The sequence below is a fragment of the Dromaius novaehollandiae genome, chromosome 15, assembly GCF_036370855.1.
Source record: "Dromaius novaehollandiae isolate bDroNov1 chromosome 15, bDroNov1.hap1, whole genome shotgun sequence".
NCBI lineage: Eukaryota > Metazoa > Chordata > Aves > Casuariiformes > Dromaiidae > Dromaius > Dromaius novaehollandiae.
Window position 1 is genome coordinate 20,244,789 of NC_088112.1, and position 21,681 is coordinate 20,266,469.

General features: G+C 56.3%; 1 protein-coding gene across 6 annotated transcripts in view; it reads right to left on the minus strand.

Moving 5' to 3' along the window:
* TCF7 (transcription factor 7) overlaps positions 1–21,681 on the minus strand; it is a 62,310-nt gene that overhangs the window by 14,536 nt on the left and 26,093 nt on the right. For 4 of the 6 annotated variants that reach the window (XM_064521127.1, XM_064521129.1, XM_064521131.1 and 1 more), the window contains exons 4-8: positions 6,914–7,046; positions 3,578–3,668; positions 2,004–2,090; positions 736–846; positions 397–559 (exon numbers count right to left, since the gene is read on the minus strand). In XM_064521127.1, the coding sequence (XP_064377197.1) occupies positions 397–559; positions 736–846; positions 2,004–2,090; positions 3,578–3,668; positions 6,914–7,046 (585 nt within the window). The remainder of the gene's footprint in view (positions 1–396; positions 560–735; positions 847–2,003; positions 2,091–3,577; positions 3,669–6,913; positions 7,047–21,681) is intronic. The other 2 variants (XM_064521128.1, XM_064521132.1) reach the window with 1 other exon arrangement.

A 21,681-nucleotide genomic window follows, 5' to 3' on the forward strand; every position in this document is an offset into this window, starting at 1 on the left:
CCGGGTCTCACGCTGACCGAGGAGGACGGAGGACGTACCCATGGGACCAAGGTGGTGACACATGTGCTACTCTTAAAACTACGAGCTCCCTCAGAGCGGCTTTCTGTCGCCAACAGCGGAAACCCTTCCCTCGCCCGGCCCGCACACCCGGAGGGACGTCTCTGAACACACCAGCGTCACCCAAACCCCACACCAGGGACTGACCCACCACGGGCTCGGCTGGTCCTCGGCCACCCCGGCGGTCTGTGGCCACGCGTGGGGCAAGGCCACCGACTGCTCAGGGCCTTCGGGAGGAGAGGCCTGGTGTGACAGAGCTGCTCGGCTCCTCGGGGACGGCGGAGGGGAAGGTGGCTCTGCCCGGAGATGTCGGCCCCGAGCCCCGCCTGCTGCTCTCACCCTCCTCCCCAGGATCTGGTTGATGGCCGCGCTCTCCTTCAGGGTGCACTCGGCGATGACTTTCGCCCGCATCTCTTTCATATACAACATGAAAGCGTTGAGGGGCTTCTTGATAGTGGGCTTCTTGGCTTCCTTCTCTCTCTTTGGTTCAGGCTGAGGTTTCCTTGGTGCAAACGAAAGAGAAGCAGTTAGCAGCGCCGGCCGGGGCGGCCGCGGGAAACGCGCGGCGGGCGCTAACCCCCCTCGATCGCAAGCGTTAGCGGGGATAACTCGGGTGCCCGCCAACGCGTTAACGCCGCCGGGAGACCCCGGCTCTGCCCGCCGCGGCTTCGGACTCACATGTTCCGGTCGTAGTGCTCCATCTCCTGCTTGCCGGAGTGGGGCACGATGGCCGGGTGCGGGATGCCGGTGGTGTGCACGCCGGAGCCCAGCATCAGCGGGTGGGTGAACCTGCGGGAGAGCGGGGGGGGGTCACGCCGCCGTCCGGGGCCACCCGGCCGCGCCGGCGGCTCGGCTTTCGCTAGGTGGCACTCGGGGCTTGGCAGAGACGCGGCGGCAAGCGGGAGGCGGCGGCCAGCACCGCGGCGGGTGCTGCCGACGGCGGGTGCTGCCGACGGCGGGTGCTGCCGGCGCGGGCGAGCCAAGCGGCGGGCGGAGGCGCGCGCGGGGCACGCCTGGCACATCTGGCAAGCCCAGCATCTGGCAAGCCCAGCCCTCCCTTTCCCGACACGGCGACCGGCTCCGTCCCTCGGCGCGGCGGTGGCACCCCGAGAGCGGCCGCGCGGCCCTCGCCGGCCGGACCGAGCACGCGGCAGGTCCGGCAAGGCCGTCGCCTTCCCGAAAGCGGCCATAAAACCCGGTCTGCGACCCGCGCCGGCCTCGCAGAGATCCAGGACCCTCCTAAAAAGCGCTTCCAGCTACTCAGATCTCTGTTGCAATATCTCGTTAGCGCTGCAGACAGAAACAACAAACCCAAGCCAATCTTCCTTTTAACGGAGAAAAGCCAAAGTCTGAACGCGACCCCGGCTGCACGTCGGGTCTCCACCGGCTCTCTGCAGCGTTTTGGGGGAAAAGCCAGAGCCGCCAGCTTTGCCGAGCTCGCCGTTTCCCGACTGCCCACGGGAGACGAGCTGCTCGTTGGATGCGCCGGCGCCGAAAGCGAAGCTGCTGGATTCGGTCCACGGTGTGCAGCCCGATGCTCGTCGGCCCCAGGGGCCCCGCGCGCCGCCGAGGCCGCGGCACCGTTATCCTACCGCCGCCTCCGAGGCCGGGACGGGAGCCGCCTCGGAGGAGAGGGGGCTGCTCTCCTCCCGCAAGGACGAAGCCCGTGGGGAACCGGCCCCGCGCCGGGGCAAGGCGAAGCGGAAGCGAAAGCCGGCGGCTTGCAGGCGCTGGCCGGGCTCCGCCGAGGAAGGGCTCTGCTCCGCTCGGGAGCCCGTCCGTGGTCCAGGTCCGTGGTCCAGGTCGGCGGATCGTGCCCGAGCAGCGGGTTTCACCCCCTTTTGGCCGAAGGCAGCGTTTTCCGGCTGTGCTCCTGCTCTGCCCGCGGCAAGCGGCTGCGGCACGGGCGGCAAGCGGCGAGGCCGGCCCGCGCGGCTCCTACTCACCTGGAGAACGAGGCCCCGGCGGAAAGCGCGGACGAGTACGGCTGCCTAAATCCACATGACGGGAGCGGATAGACAGACTGGCTCTGCCTGGGATCGGGAAGAAAGAGGCTGTGAAGTACCCACGGCCGCGCCGCCGGCTCCTAACACCCCCCCGAAGCCGGCGCCTATAGACACACCGACAAACAGCCGGGCGCCGCGGCCGGCGGGGAAACCTAAGCAGCCTCTGAAGCCTCGTGTTCCTGCCCCAGGGCTGAGAAAACATCCAGCGTTAATCCAGAAGTGACATTCATTCCTCCGGCGGGCCGAGATGTTAGAGCATAAAAGGATCGTGGCACTCGCGGCTTTAGCCAAAGCGATTCTGACACGCAAATTAATGCGATTGCAGAATCAAGCCCTGATCGCTGGGAAGGTGCAATTAAGGCTCGCACGGCCCCGGGACGGCCCTGGGATGGGCGAGAAGCTGCTGCGCGGCACGGCGGCGAGCATCCCGGGCTGCCGCGGCCTCGGCACGCTGCGGGGCCCGGCATCTGTCACCCTTCGCCCTTTGCATCAACGCTGCGGGAGCAGCCAAAGCTTCGCAAAAACGCAAATCAGCGTTTTTAGCCCAGGCTTTTTGCAAAAACCATCAAGACGCACCCGGGCCTTAACGCATCTCTGCAGAAGAGTCCACCCAAAAGCAAGCGCTGCACTTACTCTGGGCACCCTGGAAGCGGTTTTGTGGCTCTTTCTGTGAACTCGGGCAGCCGAAGCACCGAGCAAGGCTGCGCTGCAAACGCCTGCTGCCGCAGCGCCCGCTCGCCGCTCCGCCGGCTGCTTTTCCACTCGCTGCTCTACCACCTCTGCCCTATTAGTCACCCGTGACGGGTCGGACTGGCCCGGCGGCGATGCCAAGCCCTGCCCGACGCTGGAGCGGCCCTCGGCAGCACCGGCTTCCTCCGCCACCAGCCAACAAGCAAAGACGCTTCGAAAAACAGAAGCTTTTTTTTCCCCACGCAGCCAAGGCCGTCTTTAACCGCTCCCGTCCCCCAGAGATGACCCTGCGTTTGGCCAACAGGCCCCTTTCTCACCCCCAACAACTGCTCTCGTGCTACAGCACAGTCACTCCAGTACTTGTTTTTCCTGAGGATGAATCACATCGTATGAGGAGGTAAAACCATCGCCCAAGAGTAGCAGATCTAGCACAGAAAGCAAAACGCAATCTCTTTGAAGCCCAGCTCTGTATCGGAGGCCTCAGCCTCTGTTTCTTTGCGGTTAAATATCTGGAACGCAAAATTCACAAACCACAAATTCACGAATCGCGCCGGGTCACCGCACCGGTGCCTTCGGCTCCCGTCCCCGGGGCGGCGGGTTGCAGGGTGCCGCGATGCCCTGCGCCCGGGCCAGGCGGCGAGAGCCGGAGGAAGGCAGCCAGTCGCGCTCCCTCCTCCTCCTCCTCCTCCTCCTGCCCATGCCCCGCGGGTAAATACCCCGTGCCGGCGCGGAAAGCCAGCGTGAGCCCCCGCCGTCGGCGGGAGCCCGGGGAGCGGGGTGGGGGACGCGCGGCGCCCGGCTGCAGCCCAGGGGCCCCCACTCACCAGCCCATGGACGGCGTGATCTGTCCGACTCCGCCGGGAGGGAGCGGGTAGAAGCCCGGGATGTCGGACGTCTGGGAAGGACGGTGCACTCCTAGGAGAAGCAGAGGGAAAGGCATTGGAGCAAGCAGCAGGCTTGAGGACAGCAAGGACCATGCACAAGATGCCTTGCTGTTACACGTCCTGCAAACGCAGGACGTTATAATCACTCCTTTTGTTGCTCCGGTTCTCTTGGTAAAGCATGGGGAGTTGTGGTGGATGCTGCACATTGCTGCAGGAACAAAACCGCTCTTGCAATCATTCAGGGAAGCCGGCTTGCTCCTGCACAAGCATCATCCATGGTCTGCAGCTGAGCATGCCACTGCTTGTCCCCACGGTCCCCCGGCGTGACTCGCCCAGCGGGAACGCCCCGGCGGGAGCATTGCTTCCACCTGGATTTTGGAGGATCTGAGCCTCTGTTAAAAACAGTCCTTTCCCGCTGCTCCGCGGGAGCCGAGGAGCTGCACACTGGGGTATCGTGCCAGGGAGAAATGTCATGCCGTGCTGAGACACGTGAAATGGGATCCTACGGTCCCTTAAGCTCAGTTTTGTCTAGGCGGGATTTCAACTGCGTCCCGGGATACGTGCTAGCTGGCTGAACTCTGCAAAACAAGGTTTTCCCAAACACTGGAATTTTTTACAGTTCCCCTGGCGGCTCTCTGCTCCCGTCTCCGAGGCCAGCTCAGTGGATGTGTCCTTCACACATCTTGGGGTAGCGTCGACGAATTTTGCAGAATTCTCACTGAAAACGAATTCTGATTCCAGCTATGCAATATTCACGCTGCTGGCTGGACCTCAGCATCACAGCTCATCCGGAGAGGAAACACATACACACTGCACAGTCGCTGCATCCAGCTGAAACAGCGTGAATTTACGGTGTAAAGCAGTAGCTATCAACCGCCTGCAAACGAGCCTCACGCAAAGAATCGCGCCCTGAGATTCAGCACCTGTCCTGGACAACAAATGCGCTTACTGAATTTGTGATTAACTGCAAGCAGTTTGCAAACTCAGGAAAAGTCTGGATTATTCACCCAGATGTGTTAATGATAAGTTATTACTTAGCAATGACACCAGTGGATCCCAAGCACCTTATTAGAAGATAAAACCTAAGTGCCTGGGGCTGTGCTGAAGGGGACACGGCACCCTGGTCTAGATGACACAGGGGCCAGCTCCAGCTCAGGCTAAACCCCGCATCTGCATTAGGCAGCTACCAGGATTTCCTGAGATTTAGATCGCCAGTAACAAAAGCTGCGTAAGTCAGAGCACGCGTTATTCTCGATGGCCCCGAGGTTATCCTCGTCGGTGGGACAGACATCGGCAACAGCATCACTTAAAGCAGCAGCTGAAGCAAACTGGAAAATGATGATATTCAGCCAAAAGTTTTGCTCTCACTGTACACTGTGGAAGGTTTTCTTCTGTGTTGAAATGCACGGGAGTTATCGCTGTAGGCTCTCTGGGTCATTTTACTAGTGACTGTGACTTGTGGATTCCAAATAAATTCAAAGTGAGCTTCTCCATATTAATAAAGTACTTGCTAGAGTGGGATGAAGCTTTTTTTGTTCGTTTGTTTGCTTTCTGCGTATTCAAATTCTGTTTAAGTTATTCCTCTAAGGATAGGAAAACGAACTGAAATGAGTGTTTAACTCCTTTCTTAAGCATCGGGGTGAGAAAACAAGAAATAAAAGACAGGGACTGCTCTCCGTCAGCTCTCCACTTTAAAGGGAAGCCTGTATGATAATGGGAGACGTTCCCATGACAAAAATAGAGATGGGTCACATCCAGATAAGGGGGAAGGAAGCCCCCGCCTTCGACTGTGAGCACAGGGAGGAGGGATGCGAAGGTGACCGTGCCGTGGAGGCAGGTCCCAGCTGAGGATGCTGGTCTGAACCTCTCAGCAGAGGGATCTGCGGGATCCCGGTGCCTCCGACGTGCCCGAACGTGGGCATTGCGTGGGAAACGGGAGTCCGGGGGGACACCAAAGACGCAGGCAGGCGCATTGCCGCGATGGCTCACGGACGGCTCTGCAAGCCGTTCCCAGAGGCGGTGTGGGCAAGGTGCACGGCGTGGCCTTCCCTCAAGATCCAAGGGAGACGCAGGGAAATGTGCACGCTTCCTCCTGACATCTGGAAACCTGCCACTGCTTCAGCTTTTAATTTGTTAACTCTTCATAATTTTTACTGAGTTCATTATACTCTGGTGGCTGACAAGCAATTTGCTGGTTGGAAGAAAACCAGGATGCGCCTGGGTATCTATTACCTGGGACATAAATCCTTCCCCTCGGCATCGCTGACAGGCCCCAGACGTGGCCTCCAGAGCTCAAACCAAAGACAGTCCAGCACTACTTCCAGAGCAGCCGTGATGCCCCGGGGCTTTCAGAAAAGCAGGTAACTTGGCAAAGTTGACATCCGCTGGACAGTTTGGAAAAGTGAGCAACTACGGAGATCTCTGATGAAGGACTTGCCCAAATCGCAACAGCTTGTTTTGTGCCTCGGGTTTTGCACTGATTTCTTCGCTCGGATGAACCCCGGATCCCTCCCACAAGGTAGCTTGACACAGAGCTCTGAATTTGCTCACTTGACATGAAACCAAGACTAGGTTCGTGCAAAAGTCTGGGTGGTCTGAATAGATGTTTTAAGATTGTGTTGCATCAGCCAGAAGCTTGAGAAAAGCTTGACTTTACAATCATCTTGCCTCCAAGCCCCAAAGAAAGATGCTCTGTGGTGATCTCTTGTATATGTACCTATATTTTACAGCTCAGGGTTGAACCTCTCGGTACCGTACTTTCCTCCGTAGCCTCACGAAATAACTGATGTGCACTGGCCTAACGCAGGAACCCAGAGAGTGCAGCAACCGCACAGCGTGTGGCCATGGACCGACACACAGATACAAAAATCCAGTTAGCTATCAGACACCGATCCTATTTAGTCAGAATATTTCCTGTTTCAAACATTTATTTTCTCAAAATGACAGCCTGACAACAGTTTGGGTATGAGTCAAAGGAAAAACTACTTTCCATTTTCTGGTTGACTCTTCTGCACCGTCTCTCAGGTCTGATCTTGGGCTGCAGACGCAGCTTGCACAGGCAGCTGAGCACATTCGATCAGCAAGCTTGATGCTTTTGATATCAAACTCGTACTGGCCGAGATTATAAAGATTTGCAGAGAAGCTAAACCCCAGATGAACTGCTGTCACGAAGCGATGCCCCAGGTGCTGGTGGTTCTCACCCCTTCCCGCTGGCCTGGGACCAGGGCGGTGGCACCCGTGAGGGCCCCGGGCTCAGCCCCCCCCCCCCGCCGTTACCTTGCTTCTGGTTGAGGTCGGCGGGCAGGTGGGGCGAGTGGGAGCCGTGGCTGAAGTGGTCGTTGCTGTAGGGAATGAGCGGGGTGAGCGGGTGGACTCCGTGCGACGGCTGCACCACGGGCACCTTGTTGGACTGCAAGACACAAGGGGAGGGAGGAGCGGGCTGAGGGGGGGCTGCGGAGGGCAGGGGCGCCGCGGCAGCCCCCGCCAGCCCCGTCCTTGCACGCGAGCCTGGCAGGGAGCAGGAGCCCCCAGCGCCTCCGAGCACGAGGCAGACCGTGCCCTCGCCCAGATGAATAACCACCGTCAATTTGGCCAACGATGGAAGGGCACGGCTAAGCATAGATCAGCCCAAAACTTCCAAAATCTGGAAGAACTGGTTTTTTTATGCATTTCCAGTATCTTTTATTCCCGGACGAACGCTACAAGTGTGTTATCAAATGCAGTGCCCTTGTTTTCTGCTCTGCGCCGGTGCAGGCAGCGCCGGGGCCCACGCACACGCGTGCACGATCTGCACGTGGTGCACGCTGCTCCGAAGGCAGCGGAGAGCCGCTCTCCGACCCCGGGGCGCTCCTCCACAGTGGTGCTAGGAGGGTCAGCACTTAACAGGCATGTTCAGAAAAGAAAAACAACAAAAACTACCCAGTTTCCCTCTTTGCAGTTACTCCTAGCTCCTTCCACGGAGGCGGCCGGGGCCTGGGACCTTTGCAAAGCGCGCTGCTGCATACAGCCGGATCCAGCCCAGCTAAAGCCAGAAGGAGAAACGGGACCGATTGCACCGCAAAACTGGGAGAAAACCAGAGCGGCCGCAGGAGAAAGCCGCCCGGCGCGGGGAGCCGGGAATCGCCGCCCCGACCTGCACCGTCGCGCCGGGGCATCCGCGAAGCCCTCGCCGCCCGGCTTCTGACAAGTCATTTGAGCCCTCCGCGCTCGATTCACGGCTGCCTCTCACTTCGGTAATGATTTTGCTGGGCAGGGCGATGGAGACGCTGCTCTACGAGCGCCTCTCCCACGCGGCTTTGCTCGTGCAGATGAAAGCGGGAGGCAGGCGCTGGGGAGTGACTGCAAACCTCGGGCTGCAGGTCCCCTCTTCCGATCTTCCAGCGGGTCCGATGGGAAACAAGATTCGGCAGCAGCCAGAAAAGCTGGCCTGCCCATCACCTCCCTTCCACACTTGCAATGCTCTCAAACGTGCTTCTGCTGCCCTTTAAAGCCATAAAAATCAGACCGGGAAAGACGTTCAATTGGCCGCGCTCGCCTCGGCCCGGCGTCAGCCCTCCCGCTGCCAAAATCTGTGCGCCGGAGGGAAGGCATCGTTTCCCATTTTTTTATAAGGTCCAGGTTTAGTTTCTGCAAACCAGCTGCAGCACATGAACCTCGAAGAGAGTTTCCAAAGCCAGAAATTGCCGGCTGATGCTGTCTCGTGCTGCAAAATTCACCCGCTCAGAAACGTTTCCTGCTGACCGGGCGGGATTTAACATAAGGGCATTTATCGTCTTTTAAAGGATTTCTCCAACTCGACCTTTATTTAACTTTCAACCTACAGGTGCCTTGAGAAGAAACCTGTTGAGGGAGCAAAAGGGGAAGCTGAACTTGTGCTAAAGGACGCTGAATTGCTCTGCTTCGTGCTTTTTTTAAGCACTTTAGATATTTCCCCTGGAAGAACATGCTGTGGGATTGCCCGGTACGGGACCGGGAGGACCCCCCATGTCCCTCCGCAGGGGTCGGGGCCCCGCGGGGACCCCGCGGCTTTGGGGTGACCCACGCAGGGCTGCGGGCTGGACAGAACCACTCCGGATTTCTGTTTGTTTTCTGACAAAATGTGGATTTTCAACAGAAAATGGTGATACATTGGCGCCAAAACCTTTCCGGAAAACACCTGGTGTTAACAGGTATTTTGACTCTTTTTTTTTTTTTAAGACTGATATATCTAGTCTCGACTTGCTAAAAATGACTAGTTTTACTTTGCTGACTCAGTTTTACTCTGCCGGCTCAAAAGATGTTTTTTTGTTTAAAAGCTTCACCTACCCATTGCCCTGTAACACAGGAAGCCGAGGGCCAAAATCAGAATGAAATGATCAAACCCCCAAATTTCCCTGGACTCCAGTGTTCCCTGGGGTTTTAGTTCTGTGCAAATACCAGAGATTTTTTCCCCGCCTCCCAAGGAATTTCTTCTTTCAAGAGTTTTTAGGTTTTCCACACATTTTGAACAAAAAAGAAAGGTGAAAGCCTTGCAGGCTGACTATGGGGCACGTGGCCGCGGCGTGCCACAGGGCACAGCAGCACTCAGGACCCCGACGGCGGGGTGCCAGCCCAGCCCGGAGACGGAGGAGAAGCCGGAGCGGCGAGGGAGCCGGGCACGGCGGGGAAAGCTGCAACCGCCCGCAGGCAGGGATCCCGCGCGTGCAGGGCACCCCACACGCACAGGGATCCCGTGCACGTAGGGGATCCTACGTACATAGGGAATGAGGCTGCTGGCCTCCGAAAGCCCAAGCCCCAGATGTGGGGAAGGGCTGGGAAATGCCTGGGACAGATGAAGTTCCTGCAGTCGCCAGCCCCAGAGGAAACCAAATGAGGGCCGGACGGCAGAAAAGCCCCTGCCAAGGGAGCCGCCGTCATGCCTGGAGCGGCCTGGGAGAGGCACATCCCGTGGAGCATCGCCGCATCCCATGGAGCATTGCCGCGTCCCACGCAGCACCACCACATCCCGCAGAGCATCGCCACATCCCGCAGAGCACCACCACATCCCGCAGAGCATCGCCGCATCCCGCAGAGCATGGCTGCATCCTGCGGACCACTGCTGCATCCCGTGGGTCATTGCTGCATCCCATGGGTCACTGCTGCATCCTTTGGATCAGTACTGCATCTTGCAGAGCATTGCTGCATCCCGTGGAGCATTGCCACATCCTGCAGAGCACTGCCGCATCCCGTGGAGCACTGCCGCATCTTGTGGAGCATCGTTGCATCCTGTGGACCATTGCTGCTTCCCGCAGAGCATCGCTGCATCCCACGGACCACTGCTGCATCCCATGGATCACTGCTGCATTGTGCAGAGCATCGCCGCATCCTGTGGCACATGGCCACATCCCGTGGAACATCACTGCATCCCGTGGCGCATCATCACATCCCGCAGTGCATCGCTGCATCCCATGGCGCATTGTTGCATCCCATGGACCATTGTCACATCCCATGGAGCATCGTCACACCCCATAGAGCATCATCACATCCCGCGGTGCATCGCTGCATCCCGTGGCGCATCGTCGCATGCTGCGGAGCATCATCGCATGCCGTGGAGCATCGTCGCATCCCACAGAGCATCATCACATCCCGTGGCGCATCGCTGCATCCCGTGGCGCATCGTCGCATGCCGCAGAGCATCGTCGCATGCCGCAGAGCATCGTCGCATCCCGCGGAGCATCATTACATCCCGGGGAGCATCGCCGCCCGCCCCAGCTGGCGTTTCCACGGCCCCCCCGAGCGCGCCTGTGCATGGCCCCGCGTGCTCGCCGATGCCGATCTCTGCTGACCAGCGAGGCAAAGCTGGAAACACCTCCCTGGTCTGTAGATGAGTAGTCCCCACTATCACTAACCGCCCGCTGCACACGGGCTCGCCGTGCCGCTTGGCGAGCGCTCGCTGTGGTTTCCAGCTCCCGCCGGGGAGCCTCGGCAGCGGTGAGGCGAGATTAGTCATGTCACTTTCAAATTTTCCCACATCGCCGGCCCCAGAAATAGCGAAACGAGAAGGCCGCGGGCCAGCCTGGCGGCACCAGCGCTGGGGCGAGCGGAGCCCTGCCGGGGACCGCGGCCGGACCGGGCAGCGTGGGCCCCGGTGCCGTGGGAGCCGGCGGCTCTCCGCAGGCGGCCGAGCGGTGGGACAGCGGTTCCCGGCCCCCGAAACCGCCCGCGGCAGGGCAAGGCCAGCATGGCCCGGAGAAGTCATCCTAAACATGCTCGCTCCACGTCACTTCTCAGAGATGAGTCTACGCGTCGGCTATGAAAAACAAAACCTATGAAATTTGCTGTCGCTGATTCAATAAGGAATTCATTCCTTTTCTCTGCAAAATTAGTCATCGTGCCACAGAAAGCGAGGCAGAAGGTCAGGCTGCACCGAGCATGCACGGCCGCTGCAGCAGGCACCAGCGGCGAGCTGCACTGCTCCTTCTGCAACCACCAAGTCAGCAACTTAGGCGGGCTGGATCCGTCCTGCGGCCCGGGGATGTGTGCCAGGCGGCTCAGAGCGCGATGCCGGTCGCTCACGGATGCGGCCCTGGAGCGCACGACTCAAACCCGGGCCTGCAAAGCTTCAGGGCACCTCAAATGTGGCCAATTCCGCCCAGTTTGGGGCCCCCCGTTGGAATAAAACCCAACCAGATCGCGCGCACGGATGCTTTCGGCAGTTGTTTCCCTGCGGTATTGCACCGGGAGACGCGGTGAGAGAAGCTCATCCCAAGCACCCATTGCACCCCGCTTTCGGCGGCACTGCACGGGGCACGCGGGAGACGTCCCCAGGCGCCGGCAGCCAGCGGCGCCTAGTCATTTCTCACGTCAGCACGCTCTTTCGCTGTTCTCACTTTTGCTGCAGGCGCTTCTCTCCCGCCCGCCGCCGCCGCGGCAGAGAGGAAGCAGGGAAAGTTACCGCCGCCCACGCTCGGGCGCTGCCCCGGCTCGTCCCCAGCCCCGCGTCCCGCCAGCCCGGCCGGAGCCCGCCGGAGCGGCCCCGCCGCCGCCGTCGCCCTCCGCTCCCGCGGCACCGCTGCTCCGAGGAGGAGGAGGAGGAGGAGGAACGCCGGGGAGCCCCGCGGGATGCCTCCGCGCTGCCTTTCGGCATTGCGTGCACAAAGACGGACGCGGCTGGAGGGGCTGCGCGGGTGCAACGTGCCCCGGCGCGGCGCAGGGCGAGGAAGGACCAGTCGTCCCATCCCCATCACTGCCTCCGCACGGGCTGCACCGCCAGTATTTGCAGGCAGTGGCCAAACGAAGGGCAAAGTGTTAACGAGCACGATTAAGCCTGAATACAACCGACAACTTGGAGCTGCTGTGCTTAAATACACATCCCACGTAGGGGCAAGCAGCGGCCCGGCTCGGCTTTCCACCCCTGTGCGTTGCACTTGGCGGCAGACGGAGGGCTGTTAATGCAGCTCCGCATTTTCCCGTGGTTTTCTTCCAGCTTCTTTAAAATCCGGCTCCGCTTCGGTTTCCAAAAGCTTTCCATGAGCCTCTGCGTTTCGTTTGCTGTCCGTGCTAAGGAACATGTTTCTCGGGAACGTTTCTGCTCCCGGGACATGTCCACGGCGCCGCACTCGCCTCCATGTCCAAACGCCACACGGAGCTTTTACAAGTTTTCACAACTTTTTGCAGTTCCCTCCGAGCTTTCCCGGTCTGGCACCGTTACCTAATCCCCGGCCCAGCTCGGAGGCCGTCAGACCCCGTCCCGGCCTCGCCGCACCGGCTCCAGCGCGGGGCAGCGCCTTGCTCAGCAGCGCGGCTCCCCGGGCGGCTGCTGCTGCTGCTGCTGGTTTCTGTTTTTAAGCGAGGATGGTTATTATTTTTAAGTTAAACTGTGCAGGGGAAATAGCTGAGCTTTTCACCGTTTACGGGCACAGGAAGAGCTGTTTCGCTTCTCAAGTATTTATCTTCTAAGAGAAAGATGTAGGTGGTTCTTCACCAAAAAAAAAAAAAAAAAAAGCATGGAAAAATAAAGCCCAAAAGTCCCCCCAGAGGCTGCCTCGCTGACGGTGACCGAGGACAAGCGCTGAGATAATTATGGCCCTTCCCAGAGGAGAGAAACCCCCGGAAAAGCCAACTTGTGACACCCCTGCCCAATACTGACAGTCCCATGTAGAGGCCGGGCCACCTCGCTTCAAGAAGGCTCCTCAGCGGTGCAGAAAGTCCCGCTGCTCCGCAGCCGCTTTGCTCACGAAACGCGGCTGCTGCGATGTTCAAATCGGCTCCGGGAGATTGTCCGGGGTCCAGGGGACGCGCGCGGCCCGGCACGCCAAGGGACGCGCGGCCTCGGCCAGCCCCGGGCTGCGAGCAGAGGAGAAGCCCCCACTTGGCCCCCGGCGGCTGATAGTGTCTGACCTCCTTTGCTCTGCTGCAGCAGGTGCTGAAATACCCAGAATTGATCAGGAAAATGCCCAAGAGGGAGGAAAGCAAAAATAAGAGCGTGCAACAGAGCCAACCGCCGCGCTCATTGCAAGAAGTTCTGAGCTACCGGTTCCAGGAGCGTTAGAGAAAGGGGTTTTTGCTCGTCTGGCACGAGACCCACAACACGTAACGGCACAAAGACCCAGCGAAATGCAGAAAATGGGTTCCCACGCCAGACCTGCATCCCGGCCCCATGCACCCGGGAGGATTTGGGGACAAAACCTGCCTCTGGAGGAGGGCTTGGACCTCAGACGAAGCCAAAGGCGCTCCTGGCCTCGGCACTGGTTTTTGAGCCCACGGCCGGCGAAAAGGTCTGCGAGACTTCTCAGTGCATCTGCTGGCAGCTAAACCCAACAGGAAACCTCGAGGTGTCGGCAAGGCACATTTTCAGGTGACAAAAGTTTGCTTACATGTCATCTGGGCTCTCGCAGGAGGCCTCGCAGCTGCTCGGCCGGGTTTTCTCTCTTTTTTTTTTTTTCATTTACAACAAAAACAAAAACAAAAAACAGCCCGTTGACTTGAAAGAGCACAAGGGAATTAAAAAAAAAAACACAAACAACAAAAAAATTCCGAGGTGATCGAAGGCGTTTCGATTCTCCGAACATCAGAGAAGGCGAAACCTGCCCCTCGGTGCCAGCGGCAGGGCCGGGGAGCTCCCGCCGGCCCCCCCGGCCGCCGCTTCCTGCGGGATTTTCTCCCGCCCCGTCTGCTATTCCCGAAGCCCCGCTTGGGCGGGGAGACCTCGGTGCGTGGGAACGCCGCTGATCTGGAGAAACGCACAACAAAACAAGCGTCTAAGCCGGCCCGAAAGGAAATCCCCAGCTCGGCGACTGCGCCGTGAAAAAGCGACAGCAATAACAGCAATAATAACAACAGCGGTAACGGTGTCCTGGCCCTGCCGGCTTTCCAGGGCGCTTCCTCCCAGCACGCGCGGCTCCCAAGGCCGAGCGCTTGCACAGCGCCGGGTGACACCAAGAGAAGGTCTCAGTACGTCAGATACGGTCAAGCCCAGGTGTGTGCAACCACCTAAATAACAGATAAGCAGGTCCGACAGAGGATGATGGTTTATAATAGTCACCATCTTTCTTCGCCATCCCTTCCATTGCTGCGGTGAAAGCCTTTGATATGGATATGGACGTCAGAAGCACTCCCAACACAGATGACCACGAGTGAACGAATGACGATGACCAAGATCTTCCCCAAAGCCTTCCCAGACCCTTCCGGAGCCGGTGAGCAGGGGTCCGAGGCCGGACGCCGCATTGGCCCCAGGAGCATCCCGGGATGCCGCACGTCCGCAGCGCGCCGGCTGGGGACCACGCGGCGAGGACTCGGCCGGGAGGAGCTTCGCCTGCAGCTGCAGCGGGACCGCCGTGGCGGTGCCGAGCTCCTCGCTGGGGGAGGCCGGGGGGAGCTGGTCCCCTCCGGAGTCGAACGCGGCTTTTGCGGACGCCCTGCAGCTGTAAAGCGATAGCAGCTTCCCGCGCCGCGGGGTGACACGTTTACAAAGAGCCGCAGCCACTAATCCCGGATGATGCCGCGCGTCCGCCTGCGAGAAACCCTCGTTTTCTCCACACGAGGAATTAGTTCCTTTAATGCTTAATACCTTTTTTCCCACTGAAAGCAAGCGAGCGTTATGGTGCGCAGAACGAAATAAACATTTTAATTAAAATGTAGAATTTATCTCGCCGCTGAATCCTTGAGAGCCCCCAACGATATGTCAGGCTCCGCTCTCCCATTCTGCATCTTCCTCTGATCTCTTAATGCGAACGGCTGAATTAAAACCTGGGCTTGGTGGATTTGCATATAATTAGACGGCAAGGGAAATTAATAGGGAATTGGATGGTTTCCTCCTCTGCCCATCTGATGTCTTTACCAGATTAAAACCAGAAGAGTTGATTTTTTTAATTATTGTAAAAATGTATTAAATGTTATTTAACCTTTTTTGTCTGGGGGGGAGGGAAGCAAATGGGAGGGGTAAGGAAACAAACTTATACATAAAAATGAACACCTCCTATCATGGGAAGCAAACAGCGTTGTAATTGGGATTAGAAAAGAATCCTAATTAATCTTGTCCTGCCACTTGACTTCTAAAAGTTCCTTAAACGTTGCCTGCAATGAAACGTAACACAAGGAGCAGCTTCAGGCTCAGGGGCTAATCCCGGGCCAGGAGCGGGGGGAAACCCTGATGCACCCGACGCCGTCCTGCTGCTCCGTTCCCCACGATGGACCAGGCAACCAGACAGCGAACCAAGGGACACATCAAGCATCAAGCACCACGGCGACGGCTGACTCTACAAATAGTGATCTTTTTAGATCTTTTATCATGTTTTATTCAGTATTGTCCATGCAGCCAATTTAGAAATACTTACTGGGCACCTTTTTATGGTGGTAAAGGAAAGAATAAATCAGGAAACTTAAGCTCTATTCCTGTCCTGTGCTCGGTTTCATCTCCTGTAAATCCATGATGGTAAAGGTAGCCTATTGCACTGGTATTAAGCCATACATATTTTAACTCAGCTCTTGGCATGTGTCATTAAATCCTGCTCTTCGGGTATTCAGATCCATAGATTTAATTGTATACTATTTCACTACGTGAGTGGAAGGTAATATGACTATTTTCACTCGTGGGTCTTCAGCATGGCAGCCAGATTTTAGGGAGCTGGTTGTTCCTAAACTTCAGACCTTGTCTGAAAAGTTTAATTTTCTGTCTATGATACTGCAGCTAAACATGATGCCAGGTGATGCCGGCTGTGAAGGGGGGTTTTAACTTGGATGAGTCCTGAAACATAGCAAAGCGCAACTTCTCTTTGCTTTCTGCTAAATAACAAATAGTAAACGACTAGTGCTACAGCTAGGACAGCTTCTCGGCATAACTTTTTCCAAAAGCTCCAGTAAGTTTTTGCCTACAGCTTTATGAAAGTGACCCCGAACAGCAGCCCGGGAACAGCACAGTTAGGACAGACGTGAAAAACCTCCCCGTCGAAACTGGAGACCGCACAAAATGCACCCGGCCTTGAATTTCATTTTAAGCCAGGCAGACTGAAAGTTCACGAGCCAGGACTGATCAAAGGTTTCCCACTGAAAAAATGAGAAACTCGCAATTTCATATGGTTTTGATGAGAAAAATAATTGATGAGACTTTACTCTTTCAACTTGGTTTTGCTTTGAGTTTGGGGTTCATGTGAGTATGAAAACCAATGGGTGCAAACCCGCAAGGAACGAAATCACGGAGCTTGGTACAGTTTTAATGACCAGGCTCTTACAACGGGGGACTGCACGGGGTCAGCAATTTTAAGGGTTTTTATTTTTGCAAGAAAACACAAGACATGGAAACGGTGCTTTCAGGAGGCACCAGACCCAGCTTCAAGTCAGCGTCTTGCTGCCCAAACAGTTCTCCGTCACGTCCCGTCGGGACACGGCGATCCGGGAAAAGCGCTCTGCAGAAACGCTGACCCCAGCCCCGTTCGCTGGGTGCTGCCATGCCGGAGGTGACCGCGCGCATCCGGACACCCAAACTCGCTCAGATTAAGCCCAAACCGCCCACTGCGCATCTAGGAGCTCCCCTCTTTCCGGGCATGGGAGCTCGCGGCAGACCCCGAGGGGTTTCCTTGGGGCACCTACCGCGCTTAGCGATTCGGGTCCTACCCCGTGGCTGCTCTTGCCACGAAATACAAACCGATTCACTACAGCTGCTGCAGCGCTGGGGTTCGTCCAGAAGAAAGGAAGGAGAAAAAGAAGCCAAGAAGAAGGAAGGAGAGATTGCAGCCCAGGGCACCATCAACATTTCCAGATTCGTGGCACTCTAGATTTTTTCCCGACCAGGTGGTTAACTAATTTACACCACTCCCAGGGCTCAGCTGTTTAACTGCAGGCCACGTTGGGTCACAGATACTATTTTTTCAACTGACTTGGAAATTCCTCTGATTTGTTACCGTAACCGATAGGAGCATCCGCTGCACGATGAAACTGAGCTTACGCAGAGCATCGCTTACCATAAGAAATGCCTCCACCACACCTACCGCACTCCGCTCCCACGTGCCCACACCGCGATTTTCTAAACTTTGTCGTATTTAGGGTCCGAGCTGGCAGCCGGGGTGTTCACATCCGCGTTATAAAGTCTGAGAAGGACAAACTTCTCCTTCCATCTGGACAGTGACCCAAGAGCAGAAAATCCCCCCTTCAGCAGGACACCAACACATCATCAAGCCCTACACTAGTATTTTTTTCTAATAAAAGTCCTCTTCCTAACAAAAGGATTGTGCATATGTTAAAAAACACAATTAAAACTATTTCATTTGGTTTACATTTCCATTTTTCCCTTTTGCAATTCAAAAATAAGATCTTCTATCTTACGGGCACCATCTAAGCTACCTAGAATGCAAAATGTAAAACCCATACAGGTGGTAAAGGATTACACATTTTTACACTTTTGGTTTTAGCGGAGGAGCTACACAGGGAAAGTAATTTATTTTTAAAAGATACGACTAATATAATAGGTCCCCTCGATTTGTTGGCTAGCTTTCTCCACTGCTCCAGAACATAAAAGCGCTTGGGGCTTCCTGAATAAATAAACCCTCAGATACAGCCGAGACCTCGATGGGTTTTAGAAGGAAACATCACCTTAGAAGAGGCCACTTCCAAGGGCAGATAGCTACGGCCACGCTGGTAGACATCCATCCAGATTTCTAGATACTCGTAGGCACGGAAAACGCTGCCTCTTCTCCCGCGCCCGGGACCCCAGAGCCGCCCGCGCACCGGGGGGGCCTCCGCCGGGCGCAGCTTATCCGCAGGTCGGTGCCGCCAGGGAAGCGTGAAATTATTCCCAACCGGTGCGAAACCGGCAGTAAATCACGGCGCTCGCCGGCCCCGGCCAAGCGGGCACGGCGACCCCGGGGGCCACGAGGCGTGAATGGCACCGGCCCCCGCGGCAAACAGCCCCGGCGACGTCAGCCGGCGCACGCGGGAACGCTCCCCTTCCGCCTGTTTGCAAGTATTAATATTTTAAATTGCTACAATTTGCACCGGGGACTAATAAATCATGATTATTCACTGGGAAACCAATTGCAGCGGGGAATCTAATCCCTCATATCTACTCTGTCTGCTATAAAGGAGCTACCGGTGAGCGAAGACGGAGCTCCCCGGCAATCAGAGATTGCACGATTTGTTTTTCTATTTTACTTTTCCATCGGTTATTATGTGGATACCCGCACTGCCTCCCCTCTCGCCCAACCCGCGAGAAGTCTCCCGTGGGCAATGGGGTGGGAGAAGCCTCTAGGGCACCACGCTGCCCATTGCACCCCCAAAAAACGTCCTCGGGGGGCTCGGATCTCGCCGAACCCCACTGATCCTTATGCTAATGGCAAAGGATGAGCTCCAACCCCCCCCGCGCCACGACTCCAGCCACCAAACGCCACGCGTGCGGCCAACGCGGAGGAGGAGACACGGCCAGGGCCAACCGGTTTGCAAAGCCGGAGGAATGCTGCCGATGCCGACACGGAGCAGCGCTTCCATAAACAACCCCGGAGCGGGCCGGCGGCCGTTTCGCTGAGACCGAATTCCTGCTGCTCCTGCCGCAGCGCCGGGGACGCCGATTGCGACACGCCGCCGCGCCGGCACGGGCAGCACGGGACTTTTGCTACAAGGGGCGTTACTCGAAGAAAAAGCACTGCAATATAATTTTACAAATTCTGGCTAAAAGCCAGTGGCTACAGCAGAAAGATGGGGATGCAGCTTGGCGTCGGGTTCAGCTGTGAAACACCTCCCACTGCCACCCATTGAACGCGGCAGACCCTCCCTTTTGCAATATTGCAAGAAGTTGGAGAAACTTAAATTCTGGAACTAGCTCCCTTAGGTGTTAAACGGGAGGGGGGGGCTGCAGGGAGAAACTCTGAAATGCAAAAGCTGCTCTGCTGCCTCCTGAGACAAAGCCACCGTCTGCCAGGGAGCAAGATGCCGGGTGAGACCAGGGCGGGACGGAGACCCCGGGGCGCCGGAGGGGCTTTGCACGAGCTTTGCATGGCGCTGGCACCGAGAAAGCCCGGCTGCCAGCGAGCTTTGAAGAATCATGCTCTTAAAACTGAAAGAAATAAAAATAAAATAATGAAATAATTTAAATGGCAGCCAGCAGACTGCTCGCCCAGCATTTTCCCACCTCGGGCAGGAGCTCTGATTAATGCTCATCAGCCTATCTGCACGTTAGATCCTGATGATTCATCACTTACTACCCTAGGAACTATGACGCACCGGGGAGAGATACGTTTGCAGATGCCATGGGTGGATGCCACGTCTGGAACACCTAAACGATCTTGGCATGAAAAGGGACCAACCACAAGCCCAGCTAATCAAACCAGCATTTCTCAACCTGCACCTTCCATAGTTACAAAAAAGATTCGGAGCGCAGACAAGACGATGGCGCTGGAGACAAATTTATCGGCCTCATCAGCGGTGTACGATCCTCGCGGAACAAAGCACTTCGCAGGCAACCTGCCAGGAGCCTGTGGCTGCTCCTCGTTTGCATATAAATTTAAAAAGAATTTTAATAAGTGTTAAATGCACATGATTACTTTTTATTTATAGCTGAAAGTAGGTGTATACAGCACTTTATAAAGCACGCAGAAAGAAAAAGGACATTTGGAAGTCTGGATGGAAATCAATGGAAAATGGAAAATCAACGACTGCCGCTCTTAACCGACTTCTTGATACCCGGCTTTATTGTCCAAGCGGCCGCAGGCACGACAGGGATGGATGTGAATATATTACATGATATTACGTCACCAAGCTGCTAGGTTAAGGTCACTGCATTGCACCCATCGCACGAGCAGACCCCGGCACCTGCTCGGCTTCGTTGCAAGCAGGGTAAGAAAAAGAAGCCGAATTCCGCTGTGGGGGCTGGAGATTCAGCTCTCTTTCAGACACCATGTAGTCATGAGACACTGAAGATCAAAAGAGTTATTTGTGAACTTCAGACCTATTATTGGATACAGTGTCTCCTTAGTCAAAACCTCTTTACCTCTTCTGTAAGTTGAAAGGATTTCCTGGGAAATGCATCTTTGCTCCACCGCTATGCTACAGTCCTCCAAAACGCCTTATTTACAAAGGACAATATTCTAGCCAAGTGACGTCATCTTACGGTGATGACATCAGATATTCTTCCTTGAAACCTTTCTCCAAGGGAGACTTTTGTCAGATCGCGCAGCTACAGTAGCCTTTTTTATTTTATCCATATGAGAGCAGGCAAAGGAACCGGGGACAGCAGGATTTCCCACCCGCCAATTCCCGAAGGCATCAGCCGGCCACGCTGTCAACGCTCAACCGCTTCTTCCTACCTCAGAGGTCCCTAGGGCAGCAAAACACAAGCCCAAACTAAACCCTAAACTTGCTCTGGAGGATGATATTAACCTCAGACCTAAACGCAGCCAACTGGCACCCTTTGATATTATATCAAAACGTAGCCTTGTGGCCCTGCTAAACCCGGGCCCTCCTCTTTCTCCACCTACCTTTCCCAGCTCAAAACAGCCCCAGCCCTAAATCCAGCTGAAAGCCTCCGCAGGGAACCGGGACGGCCCGTCCCTCTCGCAGCAGCGCTGCCCCGGCTCTCCCCAAACCCGCCAAGGCAGCTTGAAAGCAGCTTGTGTCTTTATGACTTAGGCTAGAGTTCTGGTTAGGGCTAGAGTTTAACACGGGGATGATGGTGAGGTTGGAGTAGGGGTCAGGATTATAATCCAGGCCATGATGAACAGATGAAATTGGGCAATGACGGGGTTCAGTGGAGGCTGATGAGTGAAGTAAGGGGAGAGGACATATTGCTCTCTGAGCTCATCTTCTTCCAGGACTGGTCATGGGGCCGTGAGTTTGTGAAGGGCCAGAATCACAGTTTTATCAGAAGAAACTGCTGGGCTAGGATAATAAAGAGATTTGGGGGAGATGGTACCAAATCAAAAACTCACGTTGAGCGAATCTGTGACTCCTTTGAAGTCTGAGGTGATCAGGAGTCACTGGACTAGTGAAAGGGCTGAGGCTGAGGTTAGGGTAGAGTTTGAGTCCAGCAGATGATTGGCAGCCTCTGAACGTGCTGCCACATCTGGAACCATTATTAGCCTCAAAGTATATTTAGTCTGGGACAGGGAGAAGTTCCTAGGGCTGGGCTAACACTGAGTGTAGGATTAGGGCTTGCATCAGGAGAAACGGAAGAGTTAGCACACGAGAGGGTTTCTGAAGAGAGCACCAGACCAACCTGAGAGCTGCTGATGCACCTGGACCACGCTTGGACCTACAGCCCGCAAGGCACGGCTGAACAACGCTCAAGGTAGTAGGCAAAGCTCAGAGGGAAAGTACCAATTAAACAGCTTATCATGGGAATTCAGAGGCGGTGGACACTAGCTACTCTGTCTCATGGCTTTTCCCAGCTAAATCCTAATCCTAAACCATCTCCCTCCTCTCCGGTGTCCCCCAGCAGCCCCCAGCCCTGGGGCAAGCGGATGCTCTGTCCTGGTGCCCAGGCTCACCTTCAGCTGTCACTTGTCCTCATGTAGTTCTTATGTCTCCACCAGCCCAACCTTTAACCCTAACGTGCTGCATCCATCTCAAAAACAGATCTTTTTTTTTCCTTTTGCTAAACTGTG